Genomic DNA, 18,579 nt, shown 5'->3' on the forward strand with positions numbered 1-18,579 from the left:
TGAATTGAGCATGGAAAATGAAGGAAATCATTTCGTATTTTTCACATCAGGAATATAGACAAAAAAGGAATTGTTTGCAGCCGCAAATTTTGTGGTGGAAGGTATGGTAAGCATTTGTGTATAAGAAGATTAGCAAGTTTATTTTCACCGGTGGTGGGATTAAATATTACAAGACTAAGTTTCAATATCATTTAAGGGTTTAAATTAAGCATCACACCAGCTGGTTGTTTCTTGGTAACATTGCGACTGATCGTTATGTTCATGTACTTGATAGTGTTAAACTTTTTGGTGATGGTTACTCAACATGATATTGAATACTCTTTGACAAACTGACATGGAGTTCCATGCTTGATAATATAATGCCCCATTATTTGAGCCAAATTGCATTCAAGCATAAGATATGATGGACCTATCCTATGCCTTACCTCAACCTCAAAGGTTTATTAGAGACTAAACTCTTTCTAGGCCATCACCTTACAGCTCAAGCTTTTGAGTGGAAAAGGTTGCTTGGTACCAACTAGTTCTTTCTTAATACACAACTTTGAAGACTCGACCATCGAACCACAATACCACATCACAACCCTATTTAGGGGCTTGCCCTGGTAACTAGTAAGAGGCATAGACGAATCCAGCATGGGCCATTTCATCCAGAATTAAAACTTCTCAATGAATACAGTTGCTGAATTATGTTTTATATAAGATAAAGAAAATGTTCCGAACAACCATATAATGTAAAGGGTCCAAAAGTGATTCACAGTTAAAAAAGATGCAAAGGTAGCAAGTCAGGGAACATAAAACCAAAGGTGCTGCTGCATAGACATCAAAAATCAGGGAAAGGGCGAAATTTTTATTACCCTTGCCCTTACACAACATGAACAAACTGAAGAATAAGATTTTTGAGTGAGATAATCATAACAATAACAGGACATGATCGGACAATCCTTTGGGTGTGTGAGTAATTTTGTGGTGTGGTGGAGTTTTCCCAACACATTTTTATGGTGACTTTGGTTTATTTATTTTCACTTAAGGAACCTCCCAAAAGAACACAGTGGCCTGGGCACATCACCGATCATCATTCAGCAAAATTAATAAATAATTGGACTGACTTGGTTAGGGATTATTGCTTAGAGAAAGTATGTAATAACAGGGGTAGGTGAAACCAATTTTTAAATTAAAAGTCCACTTTTAATCATAGCTCGTAAAATGGCATTTGTGACACGGTAAATGTCTTTCTTCAAAAGCATTCCAAATACCAACCCACATGCATATCCCACTGCTACAGCTTTCCAGCCAAATCCTGATTCTTCATGATGAAATGTTGGATGTGGTGGTCAATCTTCATCCTTATTGCAGGATTTTGACAAAGGGAATCCACATAGCGTTGGATTTCCAGCATAGGAATCATTTTCAAATGTGTTAAATTGTCCACCTGTAGGTATGATTCCCTCAAAGTGGTTTTGTGAAAGGTTCAACACATCCAGAAAATTCAAATTGATCAAAGCCAAAGGAACCTCTCCTTTCAACTGGTTCCACGAGAGGTCCAACCATTCAAAATTTCTTAAATTACCAAAGGATCGCGGAATGGTACCAGTGATTGCATTGTGCGAAAGGTTAAGCCCTTTGAGAGAATGCAATTCTCCAATGACTTTCAGAAGTTCTCCTTCAAACATATTATTTGATAAATCAATGGTTGTGAAAATAGTTAATATCCTCTTGAGCTCCATGTATTGACCTTTCATTACAACCACTACTGAATCATTATAGAAATTGTGGTTACCCATATATTTCAAACCAGTTTGGCTGTCATTCACACTCACCATTCCTTGAAAGTTCTTGATGTATGATGCTGGAAAGGGTCCACTAAAATTGTTATTTGAGACATCAAAAATTCTCAGCCTGGGAAATGGATGCTTGGCACCGAAACAAGTGATGACACCATGAACCTTATTTGATCGCAAACTGAGTACCTGTAACTCCTGGAGGCTTTCTAGCCAATGGGGAAATGTATCCTCTATGTTATTGTCTGCCAGGTCCAAAACTTCCAGATTTGTGCAGTGGGCCAAAGACCGTGGTAATGGTCCATCCAATTGGTTGCTATTCAACTTTATAGTTTCCAATGCATTTCCCTAAGAAAAGTTTCCAAGTATGTTGCCGTAAAGATTGTTCTTTTGCAAATCCAATGCCCAAAGAGAAGGAAATGTTCCCAGGCATTGCGGAATCTGGCCTGTCAAGTTGTTATGAGTCAAGTTGAGTATGAGGAGGGAGCTTGCATTGCACATTGCTGAAGGAATGTTCCCGGTCAGCTCATTATTTGAGACTAAAAAGTATGGAGTGACATTGGGTGGAATTGGGAGATCTCCTTGCAACTTGTTGAAACTGAGATCAATATGAGTAATTGTATAATTCCAGGAGTGTAAGAGCTTCTCATGAAACCACTGGAGAATGCTTCCACGAATGTTGTTATGAGAAAGATCTAGATTCAACAATAATTCAAGTGGTGCTAAGAATTTAGGGAAACTATTAATATTACAGGAAGATAAATATAAGGATTGAAGGTTGGGTAAGATGTAGTCAACGGTACTATCAAAGTTAATAGAGAGAAGACTATTGTCTGAAAGATCGAGAATACCTAGATATTTTAACTTTGAAAATAGATGAAAGTCCAGATGACCACTCAAGTCAGTTGATGCCAAACTCAAAACAGAAAGATTTTGGAGTTCAAATATTGAATTTGGAAAACTACCTTGCAGTTTGTTATTAGAGAGTGACAAGTAATCCAAAGAATAAGATGAGAATTCACCAATTGACCCCGTGAGGTGGTTGTGGCTAAGATCCAACCATAACAACGAAGGCAAAGAATAACACCAATATGGAATTGTTCCATTTAACTTGTTATCAGTCAAATATAGAAACTGCAATTTTGGAAGTTTATTGATTTTGCTTGGAATGGGGCCAACTAATTTATTAAATGATAGATCTAAAGTGGAGAGTTGAGTTAGATTAAACAATGATGAGGGAATCAGTCCTTCAAAATTGCAACTCTGCAGAGCTAGACTGTTAAGAGACATCAAATGGCCAATGGAATTGGGAATGTTTCCCGAAAAAGCAGTATAAGCGAGAGCCAAGTAGCTTAGTGGAGTAGTCCAGTTGGACTTTGGAAGTTCACCTCTCAGCTTTTCATTTTCATTCAAATTTAGTTTTTGAAGATTGGGTAAACAGAGGATGTGACTCGATAGATTCCCTTGCAATTTGGTGTCTGCAAGACTAAGAGAGGTGAGAGAGGAAGACAGATTGGTTAGTAATGACAAAGAACTCTCTCCGATAGAAGACATGTCCGCGCCATCTAAATAAAGCTCTCTTAAATTAGTTGCATTTTGAATGAGTTTGTTCCATGTGTATGGATCAACTCTCATTCTCGGGTAGCCGTAGCCGTAGGTGCAACTGAGATCAAGTGATAGTAATTTGGACAAGTGAGAGTTTGTGGAGGGAATGTCACCAAAAAAATGATTGTAGGCTAGGCAGAGTCGTTGAAGGTGGTTTAGGCTGAAGATGGTGCTGTTGGGATGGAGTTGACCTTCAAGATCACCGAAGCTAAGGTCAAGACCGATGACGTGGCCTGAGATGGTGTCGCACGTGACCCCTTTCCACTCACAACAATCTGTGCCGTTTTTCCATGTTTCTAGTTGGGAAGAAGTGTTGTGTGAGTTTTTGAAAAGTAGTAAGGCAGAGGTGTCATGGTGGTTGCAGAAAGAGGAAGAAGAAGAAGAAGCGAACATGAAGTATGGGAGTAGAAGCCAGCAAAGAATGTTATTATTGATATTCATCCTTTAAACAGAAGAACAAAAATAGAGAGGATTTGATATGGATACAACCAATTCAATTCACTAACTTCAATTTATAGCCTAGGCTACTTCTAAGGCTTTCATTTCGATTCAACTGTTTGCTAGCTTCTTGTTTCTTTATTTATTTTTTCTCTTTTTATCAAATTATTAATTATATTTATTATTTTCTTCAAGAAAATTGTTTGACTTTGTTCCTAATAAAATGCTGATTTTGAGAGGATTGAAGGTTGAACGCGTGAATTTTCCTCATTGCCTTTGCAGGCCAGGATACAACTCAGACAACTTACAGCAAATAAATACATAGTTATAAACCCACACAATACAGAACCATATTAAACTAATTCATTCCTTGACAATTTGCATGGATTCTGTTGTTTGTTCCTTTCACTCTGACATATGAAACACCTTCAACAAGTCTCGCAATCCATTGGGGTTTTCCGGTGAATAATACATTACAGCCCAATTAAAGTCATCGAGAAAATTCAAATTTGTCAAAGTCATAGGAATCTCACCCGTCAACTGGTTACATCAGATGTCCAACAATTCCATATTTCTTACATTTCCCAATTTTTTACATAGAAAAATAGTATTGATAAATAAGATATTTTAGTATTTTTTGTATATTATTTAAAGTTGTTTGTTCTTTAATTATTAATGGTTTTAAGTTATTGACAAGGTATTAATATTGCATTCTATGTTTTTTTTTATAAAAGAAAGTTGCATTCTAAGTTCTTGTCTTTATAACATCAGTTATTATAGTTTATCTAATAGCACTTTTTATAGGTAAACTATTTTACTGTTTAATTGTCATTTTGTAGGAAAATTTATCACTTAGAAAGTTCAAGTTTTTTAGCAATCTCGGACTATATATATAACAGGTACTATCTCCCTGTAAATTTAATGAACCAGAAGAATTTGTATAACTTTCAATTTGCAAAAAGTTTGCATGTGGTTACAAGAAAAACTGAATATATGATCACAAAGTTTGTATGATAGTTTCGAGAAACTGCAAAAAATGGCTAAATCTATATAAGCTGAAGGTGAAACTTCTAAAGCAATCTTCTAATTAGCTTTATAATGGAGTTTATGCAAAACAATTAAACGAATTCCATCAGATGCAATAATCTTAAATAGATCTAATTAAAACACTAGTTGTTCAACTGATGATTTTTTCTTCTACTTAGAAGCTTATTCAAAATATATATCAGAAAGCCACTGATAGTTTCAGTGAAACTATTTTTTTAAGATTCAAACAAAGGATGAGAAACACTGCAAAGATATTTAACCTGATTCGGCCAAACAACCTCTGAACTACATCTAATTCCTACACTCGTCAATCACTAAGTAGAAATGCACAGCGAAACTAGCTGTAGGTGCAAGCAGATAAGGACAACAGCTTACGCTCGTCAATCATTACTTGGTTATCATTAGCACAACAAACCTACTTGCAAGTGGTTTCTTTACCTAAATATTTATAAAATTGTAATTTTTATTCTTCCTATCAGCCCAAAAGAACGTAATGTAAAAAATACTGCAAACCAAACATTTTTATAATCATAATTTCATACATAATGAATGACAAGATCAACAACAGTTTAATAGATCCATAGCCGGTTGTCCACAGTAGAACATAGAGATGTTTCAGCTCCACCATCATCAACCTGTCTTCCTGTCTCTTTCAATTTCCTCTAGTTTCTTTTAATTTTCTATTTGTTACCTAGATGCAATCCTTCACAAGTTGCTGTTATGATGAAAAATATCAGAATTAGCCACTTTGATGAACAGCAATCTGGTGAATATCCATGTCCTTCAACATCACAGAACGCCCACAGGAATCACACGGGGCAGTCCTAGAACCACAAATACTCTCATGCTCAGACAATCCTCTAAATCTGTCACGGACGTCCATGGCAGACCTCCCAGCTTGAACCATATCACCACAGAACCGGCATGTAATTAGACGCAGGGGGCAAACTGAAGCTTGATGCTCCACCTACCAAAAAGTTAAAACAATTTATTCAGATAGTCTGATTCATAATATAATAATTTGCACATCTTTCATATGAACTCAGATTACCAGATTGTATATTTCCTTGCATTAACTATGAAGAATTGCATACTGACTGGAAAATTAAATTAACAGCAATAAGTAGACCACACTTCTTAGTAAAAGGAAAACTTAGACTTTTTATGCAAACTGACAACAAACGACAAACTTTTTTAATATGAAGATATGAAGAAAAATTGAGATTCCTATCATCTGAAATAAAATGGAAAATAGGGTGTGCGGGCATGTTTGCACGGGTGGACAGACATTACAAATATCTCACGGTTTAACTTCCAATCTATTCAAAATTGCAAGTCCCATCATAATTCACATGATAATCTGTTGATAAAAGAAGCTAATCTTTAAATGCTTCTAATTGATGAGAATAGTAATAAGTAGAGATAGATGAGGGTTACTGTTCATGTTTAACATAGACAAATGAAAAAGTAAAAATCAGAAAGAAAAAAATGATGTGCTAAGCAGGATACAAGGAAAACAAATATTATTTCAATGAGTCACTCCCCAACCCCTATATTATTAAAAGCAAAATTTCAGAAGACTTGGAAATGGCTTTAAACTCCACTCCCATCACTAGACTTTCAACTTTTAGAAGATCCAAAATTTGTGTCAAGAAAAAATTCCAATAAAAAAAATATTGTAATACTTGAACAGATGACACTTTTTAACTGCAAAAAGCATAATTATTCATTGCCTCCTTAACATTGTTTCAAAATCAAATTTAAATAAGATGAAGGCTTCTGCCATCAATTCTCTGAATTACACTAACTTATCTCTGGCAATAAATTTGGACAGACATAATGGCATCAACAGAACACAGAAAAATAATGTATCACAACAATCACATATAGATTGACAGAAAGAAGAATTAGAAGAGGCAAAAACAAAAGAAACACAAGCACACACAAAACTAGCAAGAAAGGGTAGGAGACATGAAACTCACCATTTGCTCTTTCTCAAGGATTATTCCACAAGGGCAGTGAAGTGGCTCGTGAAAAACTTTCATGTGCTTTTCTAATTCTGCCTGCTGGAAAGCCTGACCACACCTGCCACAGTGAATGTGGTTCTTGGACTCCTCAATCCTAAGAACCACTCCACAGCCTGCATGCTGACAGACAACATTGTGCCTGCTACAGTAAGCTTCATGTAGTGCAATAGTCCTGCCGGGTATATAATGCTTGCAGTTCCTACATTGTTCGGTATCCAGTTCCATAGATGACATGGAAGATGATGCTTGCTGACCAACATTTTGGTTGAAATTATCCTGGACCATGACTGATATTTTATAGTTAGTAATTCCCTTGAAGCCATATACACCAATGCTGTAAGTCCCTGCACCCATGTTTTTATCATTAGAGCTAAGAATCAAAGTCTTTGAGCCAATATCATGAGAAGACCACTCATGCCGGTGTCGTGTAGGAAATATGACAGGATGTCTGGAGATGAAAATATCAGTGTCCCCCCCATCTGTCTCTGATTCTAATTTTACTTCAACACAAGAATTCCCAGGAGAGAGTTGCTCCCAAATGACATTGTCTATGGAAAATTTGTAATAGACAAACTTTCCTTCTTCTATTGTTCCAATTTGTGGCATTCCGAATACAAGTGGCATTAAAACATGCCCATCTGTCTTTTGTGAAGATGTATCAGGATCAACTATGTCAACTTCAATATCCGTTTCTAAAACAGATACACTTGAAGAAGGTTTTAACTCAAGGACCCTTAATTCATAAGCAAGTTCTCCATAGTTTACAGTTAAAATGTCACCTTGAGAAAGAGTAGCATGCTGCCGAAGACATGTTTCAAGGATAGCCTTATGATTGGGCAAGTCGGAAAATCCTACATTTTCAGGTTGAAGTTTTGCATATGTCCCTTTTGGAAGCCAAACATAGCGGATTTCAACTAAGGGAGGTTTTGGAGTGCCTTCAGAAAACAAATTATTCCATACATGAGGAGGAAGACCCACTGAACCTTCATCAGCAGTGAATTCTAAAACTCCAGAATGGGTGGTCCTCCCCTGTTTCACTTTATCAGTAGTTTGGATGCTTGAAGTGCTTTCTTCATGAACTAACGACAACTGAAAGTATAAGGGTCCCTGTCTCTTATCAAAAGTACCCTGCTCAGACAGTTCTGCGAAGCAAGAAGGAGGTAGCTTGATCTTATCTCCACCGCCTTCATAAAAAAAAGCCTCTAGTAGTCGGTAAAACACTATTCCTCCGCCAGCAAGTAGGTTTTCTTGCATCTGTCGGGCAGCCTGAATTGAGCAAGGAAAATGAAGGAAATCATTTAGTATTTTTCACATCAGGAATATAGACAAAAAAGGAATCGTTTGCAGCCACAAATTTTGTGGTGGAAGGTATGGTAAGCATTTGTGTATAAGAAGATTAGCAAGTTTATTTTCCCGGGTGGTGGGAGTAAATATTACAAGACTAAGTTTCAATATCATTTAAGGGTTTAAATTAAGCATCACACCAACTGGTTGTTGCTTGGTAACATTGCAACTGATTGTTACAAATCAAAAACCATTCATGTTCATGTACTTGATAGTGTTAATCTTTTTGGTGATGGTTACTCAACATGGTATTGAATACTCTTTGACAAACTGACATGGAGTTCCATGCTTGATAATATAATGCTCCATTATTTCAGCCAAATTACATTCAAGCATAAGATATGATGGACCTATCCTATGCCTTACCTCAACCTCAAAGGGTTATTAGAGACTAAACTCTTTCTAGGCCATCACCTCACAGCTCAAGCTTTTGAGTGGAAAAGGTTGCTTGGTACCACTAGTTCTTTCTTAATACACAACTTTGAGGACTCGACCATCAAACCACAATACCACATCACAAACCTATTTAGGGGCTAGCTCTGGTAACAAGTAAGAGGCATAGATGAATCCAGCATGGGCCTTTCCAACAACCATATAATGTAAAGGGTCCAAAAGTGATTCACAGTTAAAAAAGGTGCAAAGGTAGTAAATCAGGGAACATAAAACCAATGGTGCTGCTGCATAGACATCAAAAATCACGAAAAGGGGAAAAATTTTATTACCCTTGCCCTTACACAACAAGAACAAACTGAACAATAAGTTTGCTGAGTGAGATAATCATAAAAATAACAGGACATGATCTGACAATTTACGTGGTCTGATCGTTGCAAAAGGTAGACAGAACATACTGAATAGCCAAAAAGCAAAAGTATAAAAAAAAAAAGTTGGAGATGGCAAAAGGGGTGCAACACAAGTCATCAATCTCACGAACCCTACATGTGTTTTCTTCAAAGTTAATATCTTCAAGGAGCAACCAAATTTGTACATTTCATATTCTCAACAATCATAATAAGGAGAGACTACCTTGAGTTGAGCTTGTGCGGCATCAATACGACGAGATCTTTGAACAGCTTCGATGGCTTCCTTTTGCTTCTGAGCCTCTTCTTTGACCTTCTTTTCCTTCTGAAGTTTCAGTCTTGCTCTTTCCTTCCTCTCCCTCTGCTCTTTCTCTAGCTTCTCTCTCGCTCTTCTCAGTTCAAAATCCATGTCTCTCTCTGTGTTTGTGTTTGTGTTGTGTTCGTGCTGATTAGGAAGAGCCGAGAAGGAGTTGCAATTTGTGAATCAATCGAATTGAATGCAGAGTTTTTTCTTTCTTCATTTTATTGTTGTTTGGTCGGTTGGCTTCCTTCGCAGAGGTATTTAATATCTAGAAGAGTCTGGACCTTTCTTCTGGGATCAACTTGGGTGTTTCCTTTACTTAGGCTCCCTTTTTATACAAAACATGTAAAAATTTGATTTTGCTTCTTTTGTTTGGTGATGAAAAAACACAAATTCCTTTGATATTCTTGGCTAGATTATTCGTACTACTTTCTCCTGCCTCCAATATAAGTAACAAATATTTCTTATTTAATATTTGTAAAATATAATTTTTTTTATAATTGAGACCCAAAGAAATAGGTTGAGTTGAGTTTATAACACACTATGTGTTAGAGGGAATAAATAGATGAAAATAGATAACAGAAATAAAAACAAGAAGATTTATGAGTCCTTTTGTTTGTTAAAAAAAGATGGGCACATGATATCAATTTTTTTTTATCTCATATTTGATTTAAAATTGTTTATAGAACAGAATAAAAGAGATGGTATATTGCAGAACAAAAATATAAAAAATTGTTACTTAACTAAGGAAACTTAATTATCCCAAATTCAAGTTATACAAATATATATGAATAATGATCGTTTCTTTTCTTTTTTCTCAATATTTCCTCATTAGACATGGCAAGAGACAGGTCAAGGGGTAAGTATGACTATTCCCATCATCTATTTAAAATTTTAATTCACAAACCCATAAGGTTTTATTGGGTTTTGAATATACCTACAAGTAACATGCAACACCATTTTTATATTTTTAATTTATTGATATTTTTAAATAAATTATTATCAAGTTATTAATTATATAATAATTCACATGGTAGAAAAATAAAAAACAAAAAAAATTAAAGATGAATAATTAAGAATTAAATTATATTTTTTTGTTAATTATATAATTTTAAGTTTATTATTTAATTGTTATTATAATTTAAATTATTTAACTATCAAATTAATTAATTTATATTTTAAAAAAATAATAGCAATAAAACCTTGTAGGTATTATATGTCTATGTTGTAAAAGAATTATAAAAATAAAATAAAATAAAATTTATTTATTTTTATTTATCGGGAAAATTAAATTTATTAGATATTATAAGGGTGTCGCAACCCATATACATGGATATCACGAACCAGACAACCAATCCCTCATCCCTTCAAGCTTACCCACCTCTTATCAAGAAGGTTACAAACATACCTAAAGAGCCTATAACAAACAAAAATGTACGCAAACCATATTACGTTCCCTCATATCATTCTACAGACCCTACACTATAGGCTCCTCAAGCATATCATTGGATTTGTGTGATCATTTGTGAAACAAAAAATGAAAACCACTCATTCTATTTGTCTACCAAGACAAAATTAAATCAAACACATGTTCACTCTAGTTATATCTTTTGAAAAGGCATATCATCATCAGTTGGAAATTATAAATCTCAACGTTTGTTGAACGTACGAACTATTAAATTCCAAGGAAAATTCACAACAATCATGGTACTAGTCAGGCAATTAATCCAATTAGTAGGATATTTAGGAACAACAAAAACATTAAGTCACAAATAATCAAACACATCATAGAAACAGAACAAAAGTTGAAGCCAGGAGGAAGAAAAGATGAAAAACAAGCAATTATGGTGGCACGAAATATTAATTAATTAGGGACGAAGGGCTTCTAAAGTAAGAAGTATGAATGAGATTAGCACGCCACATGCATGTTCCAGGGTTTCTTGCAGTAGTTTACTCATTTTCATCCTCGATCACCACATCCAAAACTTCCTGTCGATCCACGGCGATATCCTTCGACAAAGAATTGAATAGTTTTAGGTGTACATGAGCATTATGATTGTTCATCAAACACTTTCCTCTTGTTAAGTGATTCTGAAATTTGAATTTGCAATGTTTTCCCCCCTACAATATTTACATGCCTTGGGCATTGAAAAAAATCGAAATTAACTAGTTAATTAATTATCTGGGTTGTGTCATTCTCAATCTCAATTAATATACGAAGAACCATCAAGGGCAACTGATTCTCAAGCATAAGCATGCATGTCACGTTTGAGATATGGCACGACATTGAGTTTCCCGTGTTCTCCAAAGACAGTATCATTGTCAGCATAGTCATCAGGCACACCATAATCGGATCGAAAAATCTCCAACACGAAAAACAGCCATCAAGAATCATCATTTGCAAGAACCTAGGCTTATCCTGCATCCAAATTTGATCTAGTGGATTGTACGAGCCTCTCAACTCGTCAACCACTTGATCCATGCAATGCTAGATCAACTCAATGGGCTTTATGCACCTCTAGAGGAAATGAATTAGAGCTCAATGCTTGTGATCTTCCATGTCCTTCAACGCAGTGACACGTGAGGGTATCTTGTAAATTGAATGTCTCTTCCATTGCTCCTTCTCAGGTACTGAAGCACCATCACTCTTGAGCTCCTCATTGATTTGGACCACCCACTTTGTTTCTTCCATGTATGCGTAATAGATTTGGTACCTCTATGGTGTCTCTCTTGAACCATGACATACAAAGGTAGGTATTCATTTCTGAATCTTATAGTAATGTTATGCACGTGAAAAGCAAGCATAAAATATTCACGATCATAAGCCTCAAAGAGGTTAATATATGTCTAATTAGAATCTTCTTTTCAGTTTTGGAGGATGGCGCGCAGAAGGTGCTGCACCACAATTAGAATCGTCTTTTGAACAAAATTAAACATGATTATATATATATAAGTATTACTACTCCCAACTCGGAGCAAAAATGTGTCAACTTCATTCATAGCTAAAATATACAAAAAAAATAAAATAAAATTCTTGGCCTATCTCTAAATATATTCTTCACATTAAAGGAATTGCTGATTCATTAGCTACCATATTAGAGAGTTGGTTACAGATCAATAGATTGATGCAATCCATTATCCTTGAAAACAATTGTCAGGAGAATACAACTTGTTCGTAATGATGTATTAAGAAAGCCAATAATTCTGTCAAAAAAAAGAAAGCCGGTAATTATTATTATCTCATATTAAGGAAAGTTGCTCTGAAGCATTACATAGCTGTTTTATACAGCTGCAGTTAAGTTGCAACTTTTTACCCATCACTGTTGCACCTTTTTCTAGTGGGTGCCTCCTTTTTGTTTTACTTACTATGACGGGTTTTCTATATTTTGCAATAGTTTATGTAGGATAACTTTCTTATAAAAAGCAGATCCTGTATGTTGCTTTGAGTGTGTCAATTGGATTAAAATCAATTCTAAAGCTCGCTTTATTCCTGGTCGTATGAGTGTGTGTAGATTGTAAAATATTTAGCTTTCTGTTTTCTTACTTCATACATGATGATCTATGAAAGATTGGATCCAATCTCTGTGAATGATATTGAGTTACTTCTATTAGCTAGGAGTCAGGAAATATAAGATGGACCAGATGGTTAAGGAAGAAAAGAAGAAAGAAAAGATGGTGAGTTCGATCTTCTCTTCTCAGAAAACTAACATTCCAACAAATTAATATTCGCTGATAAATAAAAACTTCTATTAGGAGTCAGAACAACAGGTGTTTCCAAATCAGATAGAAGAAAATTGAACAAAACTCATTTACAAAAATCTCAACTCCATTCATGTACAAACTTTTCAGACCTTACATAAAGTGCTTCCAAAACTCATTAAAAACATGGTGTAATTGTCACAAAGAACCTTCATCTCACAGACAGTAGATTTATGAGAGTCTGATTTTCGTAGGAAGTGTCATCATAGCAATCCTCAGTAGGTGATGAAAGTGTCAAGAGAGCAACAACTATAGACCTCATACTCGGGCGTAGTAGTGGGTTATCTCTTGTACAAGCTCTCCCAAGTTGAGCAATCTGCAACTCATCAAACAATCAACTTACCTTAAGTTTTGGTTGGTATAAAACTGTATAAGATATAAATAATCAAATTATTTTCACAGAAAAATGCTTCCACCTTGAGAACTGAATCGATTGGATAGTTTTCTCCAAGCCTAGGATCCACCAGTTTGCGAATACTTTCTGAAGGATTACTCTGATTAAGTGCTTCTTCAAACTGAAATACAAAACAAGTCAACTGTAACTTCCTTTCTGTGAATTGAGGGTATTTTGTTAGTAAACTAGTTCAGTTCAGAGAAGGAGTATGTAAACTCACCAAAGCTACAAGGCCCTTTGATTCAGCAACAGATTCTCCTGTCTTTAGGACAGCATTCTTTGCAGAAATAAGTTCATAAAGAACAACTCCAAAAGAATATACATCTACTTTTGGAGAAATGTCACCATATTGAACATATCTGCAGAAAATTCAGGTAATCAATAAAATAATTAGTTCTGTTCATACAAAATTAAAACTAAAGTGCTCGTTTTCCTTCCGCAATCAAAAAGTTTAAGATAAGATCGCTAATCCATGGACAAACAAACCTAGTAATATCCTTGCAAAAATTAAAAGAGATAATTAATGAACTAATTATCAATGATATGTCACTAAAACTGAATTTGATTTTACTAGTTAATCATACAACATTTCCCTTGTTGTTGTGATCTGTTCATCAATAACATCAACTTACGATTCATCAATAATAAGAGGGCCTACTATTAACAATACAGAGAACACATGTTTTTTCCAACAAAACCGAAATTTCATTTTGATTATTTAACACAACAGAACAAATCATACTCTGGTGGCATGTATCCAAATGTTCCCACAAGACGAGTTTGAAGTGTGGAACCTCCAACTTCAATAAGTTTGGTCAAACCAAAATCTGCAACCTGTATTTAAAAGCAGACATGGTTTAGTCTCAAAACAGAAATGGAAAATAATGATTTGAAGAAAGGATCAGGAAGAATGGTAACAATGCAACCTTTCCACGGAAGTTTTTGTCTATTAATATATTTGCAGATTTTACATCACGATGGATATACACTGGCACAGTGTGCTCGTGAATATATTCAAGGCCTCTTGCTGAATCTAGTGCAATTTGCACTCGGCTAGACCATAGGAAAGGATCTTTCCCTGGAATCATGTTATCATCATTATTCATTGTTTGACAATAAGGTAACATGAAACATCATAGGAAAAATATCATAAATACATGCTGTTCTCACCTGTACCATGCAAATATTGGCCTAAGTTTCCATTGTCAATATATTCATATACAAGGAAAAGAGACCCCTCAACACAATATCCAATCAAGCGCACCTGTATTGTTGTTCACAAAAAGGTAGCTATAAAAATACAGAAAAAGGTATTGAACTTACATGGAACTGCTTATGCCAAAAAAATAAACTACATTGACGCTCACAATCAATTACAGGAATAAGATATAGATATCACAAGTTTTTTTCACACAAGTAATGCTGATCTCATGTTAATTTGCAGGATTATCATGTGGATCTGCAGAAATAATATTTCAGGATAATTATAGACTGTTTTTGCAATTCTGTTCACAAAATCACCCTGGATATTTTTTCCTAACTTCCTTATTGTTTTTCAAACTATACGGAAAATGATTAATTATCCTTCCCAGATATATACATAATACATGCTTGGAGTTATTTGAAGGATGTTATACCAGATTCAAGTGATGAACATGAGTTAAGACCTTCAACTCGCAAAGAAATTCTGTTGATGCTTGCACGTCCATCTTCTTGATTGCAGTTTTCTGCATAGAAATGAATTATATGAGAGCATATCCAGGAATAGAGTAAAAAAGGTAAAGGGTTAACCTGAAATGGCATAAAAGCCAGAAACTTGCCAATCCACCCTTGACAATATTATCAACTAATAAGTGAACAATTCCATAGGTACCTTTCAGTTCAATGAATTGTCTTATACTATTAACTAAATTATATAACTTATATATCACACAATGAACTGAAAGCCTTACAATTTAAACATATCAGTACTTTTCTGATGTAAAATAGCAATAGCATGGGAAAACTGTATGTGTCAGTAATAGCAACACACGAGTAAAAGTAAAAACTTCTATCCTCCATTTTTGTTTTCCTTCTTTCCATTAATATTCTTTTGTCTGATTATGTTATAGAACTGAATATACATGTAACTTCCTACCTCGCCTCTCAGTTCTGCATAATAGACAATTCCAAATTCACCTTGACCAATTTTATTCTCCAAGCTGAAGTTATTTGTAGCCTTGGCTAGTTCTTGATATGAGAACTCCATTGATTTTGCCACCATAATGCCTGTAAGGCCAGTAGCACTAGTACTAGCAGTCCCACTGGATCCTGAAGTTTCATATTCTGCACTTCCAGAGACTTTACCCGGAAGAGGAAGAAAAATCAACAAGTGTTGCCATGGCCCCATTAGTCTAGTACATATCAAATTCTAGGAATATGCCAGAGTTGATGACAAGTAAACTTTGAAGAGGTTGATAAATAGCAGGCATTTTTTTTTTTTATAATAGATACAAGACTAAGAGGAGAATGTGTTAAAGAAAAAACATGAAAAATGATAAAACAGCCTAAAATTGGATCAGGTAATAAACTTATACAGGATAATCTTTGAAAGAAAAAAAAAGATAGTATAACAAAAGCTTAAAGACATGAAAATTCAGAGTACTATCTTTAACCCATATTTGGGAATATGTTATGTGAATAGTTTAGAAGGAATGCGTTATATGAATACGAAAGTTTACCCATACCATCTTGAGTTGAAAACGCCATAGAATTTTCTGTTGCCAATTTAGCTTTCTCTCCTTCCTTCTTCTGGAAGTACTTGACATATATGCAAATTACTAATAGAAGAACGCATATTCCTGCTATAGGTATTCCAACTGAAGCACTCGTAGCAAGACCTGCTTATATACAGAAGCAAATTTAAGCTCCCAGGCTCTGACTTCTTTTTTTTTTTTGCTTTCTCATATTTTGTGAAGCTGAAAATAATCTTCATGTAACCAACTCTCTATGAAGTTTGAGAGCCAAACCTGTTTTTCTGCAAGATGGAAAAGAAAATGAAAGTTAAAAAGATAGAATCAAGCACGTAGCAATATTCAATTCTAAGAGCATAATTCAGCATGAAAGGTGAGACAATCAAAATTACCCACCTAGGGTACAAGGGAACATAATCTCCATGTTGATCTGGCAAGTTAAATAAAATTGAAACGTTAGACAGATGCATAAAATGTTTTCCCAAATGCTTTGAAGAAAAATAAATGAGTTATTTTAACCCTCAATATGCTGATAATACCAAAAGGAAAATAACTTGACATTGCTCTCTATTCAGAATTGCAGGTTCATCTTGATAATTCACGTTATAAAGGTTTGCATTAAATATTAGAATAGCTTACCAAAGTGAAACACCAATTTGGTTTAGAGAACAATACCAAAAACACCTAAGGAGTTGTATCTAAGACTCTAAGTTTTGTCCATACCAAAAAAATACATTGATGAGTACACCAAAATAACATGATGTGAAAAGGAGAGCATACCTCTTCCTGGAATGAAAACAATATCCCCACTCTCTTTGCTGAAATTGACACTAGGATTGTAACTCTGTAGCAACTGTGCATCAAGGCGAGCCTCGTTGGCAATATCATGCAAATTATTCCCAGGCCTGAGTGGATAGGTAATAAACAGCCCATAATCTTTTGAAACCTGGCTGTTCCCACAAGAACAATTGACCGTGACATTAACCGTGGCATTTGCAGGTATACCATTTTGATCATAACTGTTGAACCTCCGCAAAAGCTCAACAGTGGTGAGATTGGCATATGTCACTTTCGCAATCGAATCATAGGTGTCACCTGCAGAAGCTGAGTACTCAAACACATGCCCCAGAAACTCACCATCGATACAGCCACAGGGGAATGGAATATTGAGTCTGGAAAATGCTAGCACATTTTCATTGAATATTTTGTCTTTGTTGTAGATTATAACATCAGAATTGGACAGAACAATTGATTCCATCAAGCGCGTTATATTTTCGAAGAGTAAATACCCTGGACTAACATAGTATGAAGCTAAAGCTACATCACATCCCTTCACACACTTAGACTCCGCATTGCAACAAACATACTCCAGCAACAAAAAGAACAGTAACCATTTTTTGAGTTCCATTGGGTCACGGAGAGCACACAAGAGAGACATAAAGAAACTCAAATCAGAAAAGTGGATTTCTAGGACTTTATACACCAGCCTTAAGCATATTCATTTCTTTTTTTTCTCTTTAAACCAATGTCACACTTCCTCTTTTAATCAACACAGACTATAGAAAAGTAACTCAAAACATAAAATAAAAGTATAAAGGTGTAACTAATTAAGTGAATGAACATAAACTAAGAATTCACATGCACACGTTTATGCTTTTTAGTTTTTTCAGAACATACACCTGATAGGTTATAACGCTAAATAGTTTTCCACGAGAATGTGGAAGGAAACAGTAGGATTGGCTAGAAAATAATTGAAGTTGACTTGCATGTCATTTATTTATATGACAAATATTGATCGGTGTTCTTAAGATATTGGTTAAGAAACTAAAAGAAAAAAAAATTATTCAAATGCACAAAATTATGTTTTACTTGACTTTTTTATGTTCTCTTATAGTTTTTACATTAAATATTTTCTCGTTTTAATTCCTTAACCAATACCCTATTAGCAAGAACCTAATTTATTTATTTATTTAATTTTGGATAACAACTTGCATGTCATTTATTGAGGAGGACATATTTGGTGTACTTTGAATATAGTGATATTTTTTATGGTAGAGAGGGCTGCATAATATGGACGCGGAAATCTCTGTGATTGAAAGTGTTGGCTTTGTTTGATCCTTTCTATCCGAAATGCCAACCGTGTCGGCCAATGTGCCAACAAACCACTTCGTATTGTGTCCTCTCATTGTTCTAACATAACAAACGAAGAACAATTTTCCATTTTAAATTTTGAGGCACGCCTGTGCAGCTTGGCTATGACCAAATATACTCCGTTGACATAACAAATGTTAAAAATAGTCTCACATCCGGTAATTCATGAACATGATAAGTGTTTATATAGCTGGGTAGACTAGCCC

The 18,579-nt window shown here is 34.9% G+C and overlaps 2 protein-coding genes across 2 annotated transcripts; both read right to left on the bottom strand.

The window, feature by feature from the left end:
• Positions 1-5,234: 5,234 nt before the first annotated feature.
• On the bottom strand, positions 5,235-9,654 carry LOC114383017. The gene is made up of 3 exons (XM_028342592.1): positions 9,263-9,654; positions 6,851-8,161; positions 5,235-5,835 (listed from the first exon to the last, which is right to left on the bottom strand). Exons 1-3 carry the CDS (start codon positions 9,443-9,445, stop codon positions 5,608-5,610), a joined length of 1,722 nt encoding a protein of 573 aa, XP_028198393.1. The 5' UTR covers positions 9,446-9,654; the 3' UTR covers positions 5,235-5,607.
• Positions 9,655-13,062: 3,408 nt separating this feature from the next.
• Positions 13,063-17,754, bottom strand: LOC114384312 (lysM domain receptor-like kinase 3). The gene is made up of 12 exons (XM_028343977.1): positions 17,003-17,754; positions 16,619-16,652; positions 16,499-16,506; positions 16,211-16,369; positions 15,628-15,830; positions 15,128-15,217; positions 14,661-14,754; positions 14,417-14,568; positions 14,233-14,324; positions 13,711-13,849; positions 13,513-13,611; positions 13,063-13,412 (listed from the first exon to the last, which is right to left on the bottom strand). Exons 1-12 carry the CDS (start codon positions 17,658-17,660, stop codon positions 13,248-13,250), a joined length of 1,893 nt encoding a protein of 630 aa, XP_028199778.1. The 5' UTR covers positions 17,661-17,754; the 3' UTR covers positions 13,063-13,247.
• Positions 17,755-18,579: the final 825 nt, after the last annotated feature.

The sequence above is a fragment of the Glycine soja genome, chromosome 14 (assembly GCF_004193775.1).
Source record: "Glycine soja cultivar W05 chromosome 14, ASM419377v2, whole genome shotgun sequence".
NCBI lineage: Eukaryota > Viridiplantae > Streptophyta > Magnoliopsida > Fabales > Fabaceae > Glycine > Glycine soja.

What these genes read in the sequence shown, in the direction of transcription:
- LOC114384312 (XM_028343977.1), bottom strand. Translation starts at nt 17,660, where the DNA reads ATGTCTCTCTTGTGTGCTCTCCGTGACCCAATGGAACTCAAAAAATGG. An exon ending in CCAATATTTGCATGGTACAG is followed by an intron (nt 14,569 to 14,660) that starts GTGAGAACAGCA and finishes ACATGATTCCAG; the next exon opens with GGAAAGATCCTTTCCTATGG. An exon ending in CAAAGGGCCTTGTAGCTTTG is followed by an intron (nt 13,612 to 13,710) that starts GTGAGTTTACAT and finishes TTTGTATTTCAG; the next exon opens with TTTGAAGAAGCACTTAATCA.
- LOC114383017 (XM_028342592.1), bottom strand. Translation starts at nt 9,445, where the DNA reads ATGGATTTTGAACTGAGAAGAGCGAGAGAGAAGCTAGAGAAAGAGCAG. An exon ending in CCGCACAAGCTCAACTCAAG is followed by an intron (nt 8,162 to 9,262) that starts GTAGTCTCTCCT and finishes TGCTCAATTCAG; the next exon opens with GCTGCCCGACAGATGCAAGA. An exon ending in TCCTTGAGAAAGAGCAAATG is followed by an intron (nt 5,836 to 6,850) that starts GTGAGTTTCATG and finishes ACTTTTTGGTAG; the next exon opens with GTGGAGCATCAAGCTTCAGT.